Raw genomic sequence first — 4,100 nt, 5'->3', positions numbered from 1 at the left:
CTGAGGTTTATACATTTAGATTTAAACAAGCTTCTGTTGGGTTTACCTTCATAAAATCACAGAAAAAAGGAGCATTTTTTTTTTAAATTAAACTGGTTTCTTTTCATAAATGACTGTCAAATCAACCCTTTTCTGCTGTTAAAGTCGGTCTGTGAGTTCAGTTTATCTCGATTTCATCAACTGCATCTTACACAGGAAAATTAGACACTTTAAACAACATACCTTTAATAATAGAAGTTGTTTTATTATCAGAGCTCGCTCGGTGCCTTACAACAGATGTTTTTCAGAGTGAAAGCACGTCTGACAGATGTTTCACGGTCGCAGAGCCACATTTAAAGTGTTGCTTTTCTGTGAATTAGCAGGATTCAGTGACCTACTTCCATTTAAATCAGCAGGAATGTCTTCAGTCTGAGTTCAACGTGCACTTTTCACAAAAAACTCTCTCACAAACTGATAATTTAATACAATTTCATGCCATCGACGTCCCAACAAACCAGCCGTCCACATTGCAAAATCCCTTCCAGACCAACTCTTCTGTTCCAAACTGAACATTTCCAGCTTTAGATTGTGTGACTGATAACTGAATTAAAGCTGCAGCAGAAGCAGGGAGGGGAACTAAAACACTTTCAGGGGAGATTCGCCAACATCTTGGGATTATTTTCACCTACAAAACAACTCCAAAGATCCTAAATAAGAAAAGCAGGTTCATCTTTTAACAACACGAGTGGTTTCTAAAGCCACCTCCAGCTAGACTTCACTTGATTCTTCTAGTTTTAGACTCATTTTCGAGGTTAAACTCCACTAGATTTGTCCTACTTTAGATTATTTGATGATTTCTGTGGCTACTGATTGGTTATCATGTCAGATAATTCCTGAAATTATGAAAAATAAGCCGGCTGTATATGTGCAATAAGAAAGGAAAAACAAATCCGAAGTTACCAGCCAGTTAAGTGCTTTTCATGTTATTGGAAGAACTCATAAACACTGTGTTTGTGTCACAGTAAAGGTGATTAAAATGGCAACGTTATGGTTTCTGATCCTAAACCAAACCTCTCACCTCTGTACAGATGTGTTAGCAGATGTTAGAAGCAGCAAACATGAATTCTGTGTCACTTTCACAAGGTAAAAGACGTCGATAAATCAGGGTTTTTTAAGGAAAACGGAGATATGATTCAGTTTGTAGCCTTAAAATAGGATTAATTTCACAATTTCTTTCATCTTTTGTTGTGAAACCAACATAGTTTTCACACCTTCTGCAGTTTTGAGACTTTTAATTACTAATAAAATATTTTTACTCATCCCTACTTTTGATATTCAGCCAGTTTTAATCAACAAAAGGTGCCTTTAGGTTGTTATTTCACCTCCAAAGTGACGAGTGGAGCAGGTATACAACATGAAATCTCTTTTTCTTTAGTTTTCACTGACTCTAATTGAGGATTAAAGCAACAACATTGATCTCAAAGCCTGACAGTCGGCCTCTTTTCCAGAGTTTACCGATTCTCGAGGCTCCAAGACGAGATGGACCTTCTCGGTTTAAGATTTTAAGCTACGTTAAAACGATACTGCATCAGGAACTTTCAGTCGCTGTCAGCTCGAGTCGATCAAAGCAGCAACTAGAGGAGCCTTTAGAAACATTTACAGGCCATTTTATTATGTTCACAGCTCACTTTGACTAGTCGTTAAAGAGCCAGGAGGATGCTTCTAACACAGCTGCCTTCAGGCAGTTATTTTAACTGTTGATTCTGAGTTAATCAACTTTCTAAATTTAGTTCATCTGAAATTTTAAATACCAAAAATGTGAGATTTTGGAGTAACTTCTGAGCACGCTGTGTAGTTTAGCATTTTGCACATGATGATTCCATCAGAGACGGACCTAAAAGCCTCGAGTTTTTCACTCCTGTGGCTACAGGACAGAGTTAACTCATGAGTTAACTCGTGAGTTAACTTTGTGAGTTAACTCGTGAGTTAACTTTGTGAGTTAACTCAAATTATAATCTAAATCCCACCGGAGAGGAAAAGAAACCAGCAGTAAACCACGTTTAAGCTTTTTAGCAGCTAATAAATGATCAACTTAAAGCAGAAGCAAGTTTTTAACGTTTCTTTTAACAACCCTAACAAGTTTTTAAACAAGTTTGAAGATGTTTGGATGGTTTTCCGACTTTAATTCAATTTCTCAGATTGAATCAACTTTGTTTTAGCCTGAAATCAGCTTAATTTTAGGCTCATTTTTCTTGGGCCAGCAGCACTAAAGCAGATTCCCAAGAGTTTAACACGTCAGAAAACCTCCAGCCAGCTTGATTTATAGAAACAGAACTTAACTCACCCTTCAGATTCTCGTGAGCAGAACTTTGAATTATTGAATATTGATTGCTTATTTGAGGCTAAACTTGGAAGGCGTGCCTAGAACCTGACTTCCATGTGTTTGGGAATTATTCTGAAGCTGCTTTACAGGAAAGAAGCAGGAATAAGTCTTATAAAAACAACATTTTCACTACTTTTGTAACGTCGTCGCCGTCTATGCATCTAGAATCGAACATAAAATGAGAAACTACCAAACTGGAGGTCTTTTTTTTCAGCCTCCAGCCGCCCGCGCTGCTCTGAGGGCATCAACAGTTTGTGCGTTGCTAGGCGTCAGCTTCTTTATAATTTACTGTAGCCCCCCCCCCCCTTCACTCGTCTTCTTCAAAGAACACGTGACAACAGATGGTAACCATAGAGACGAATGTCATGAACTCCTGGAAGTTGCACTCGGAGTCGCCGTCGTTGTCCAGGGCCTCCATCATGCTGTCCAGCGCGGCCTGGTCTTTGACGTGCTGCGGGGGGGGGGGGGGGGGGGTTCACATCAGGACAAGCTCTCCTTGTTTTATCGTTTCAAATTAGAAACACAACTTTTCAACAAAGATCTGCCTGCTCACCGCGATCAGGTCCGGCAGCTCGTCGTTAAGCAGATCCTTCAGCTCGCTCTTCTTCAGCTTGTGCTTGTCTCCTTCTCTCTCCGAATACTTCTGAAACACCGCGATGATGGTCGCCATCGAGGTCTCCAGGTCCGTCATCCTTGTCTGTGTTTTTTTGTCTTGAAAGAAATCGAGTAAAGTTGGTCAAACTATGTTGAAATACAGAGTTTTTAAGCATCTTAAGACCGCTTTAAGGATGCAGAAATGAACATAGCTGAGAAATATCCCCCCCACAGTTCAACAACGTCCAGGCTTCTGCTTCCCTGCCTTTAAAACCACATTATAAAGTGATTTATGTCACATTTTCAGGATGTTTTAACCCACATTACATAGCAAAAACAACTTAAAGTGGAGCCAGAGCTCAAAGAAATGGATCTAATCTGACCAACCCTGCAGTGAACATCACCTTCAGACAGAAAAACAGATAAAAGCCGACAGATTTATCATCTTACACGCGTGTGGAAGGAGGAGTGGCGCTCTCACGGCTGTGCGTCTGCAGGCAGAAGTATCCAGAGAGCGGAGGATGGCGACGTTGTGCAGCCTTTATACTGCAGCCGTCTGTGGGTGGTGGTGGTGGTGGTGGTGGTGGTGGTGGGGGGGGTGCTGACCTGAGATCAGCCATCCTGTCGCTCAAACTGCTGACCAATCCCGTGCGTGCACCTCCCCTCACTCCACTGCACAAACCTCGCTGCTTTAACTACAGATCAGCAGTTCCAGCCCGAAGAGCCGGTTTTTGTGTTGGTTTGAGCAGATTTAACCGTTCACAGGGAGTCCGGAGGGCTTGAGATTATCCCCAGAAAGTGTTTGCATGAAACATAACTGTGTATAAGTCATATTAAACACAAGGTGTAAGTTAGAGAGTAGGTTGTCTCCTGTGACCCTGAATTTGATTAAGGCCCTTAGTAATATTAGTTTTACTAAGGGCCTGAGGATTTATTCTGTTTTTGAGCTATTGTTTCTAATACAAATGTATTGAATTCCCCTATTTAAATCTTTAAATGCCGTTTTCTCAAAATCCATTTTTTGTATTTTTCCAGTATAAATATCTCAGCCTATGGAGCACCTACTAACACCAAACGTCCCAGTTATACACTTAGCAGTATTCTGAAGATATTTACAGAAGGATTTGTTGATAAATCATTCCTG

At 40.6% G+C, this 4,100-nt stretch overlaps 1 protein-coding gene across 1 annotated transcript; it reads right to left on the bottom strand.

Annotated features, from left to right (window-relative positions):
* Positions 1-704: 704 nt before the first annotated feature.
* Positions 705-3,500, bottom strand: s100b (S100 calcium binding protein, beta (neural)). Its single transcript, XM_075477371.1, has 3 exons — positions 3,407-3,500; positions 2,916-3,073; positions 705-2,813 (listed from the first exon to the last, which is right to left on the bottom strand). Exons 2-3 carry the CDS (start codon positions 3,051-3,053, stop codon positions 2,670-2,672), a joined length of 282 nt encoding a protein of 93 aa, XP_075333486.1. The 5' UTR covers positions 3,054-3,073; positions 3,407-3,500; the 3' UTR covers positions 705-2,669.
* Positions 3,501-4,100: the final 600 nt, after the last annotated feature.

This window comes from Odontesthes bonariensis, chromosome 11, assembly GCF_027942865.1.
Source record: "Odontesthes bonariensis isolate fOdoBon6 chromosome 11, fOdoBon6.hap1, whole genome shotgun sequence".
Classification (NCBI taxonomy): Eukaryota; Metazoa; Chordata; class Actinopteri; order Atheriniformes; family Atherinopsidae; genus Odontesthes; species Odontesthes bonariensis.
This window is presented reverse-complemented; position numbering and strand designations above follow the sequence as displayed.

Bases quoted from the DNA above. Each gene is read 5' to 3' on its own strand.
- s100b (XM_075477371.1), bottom strand. From the start codon at position 3,053: ATGACGGACCTGGAGACCTCGATGGCGACCATCATCGCGGTGTTTCAG. The intron at 2,814-2,915 runs GTGAGCAGGCAG...CCCCCCCCGCAG, and splicing joins AGCTGCCGGACCTGATCGCG to CACGTCAAAGACCAGGCCGC.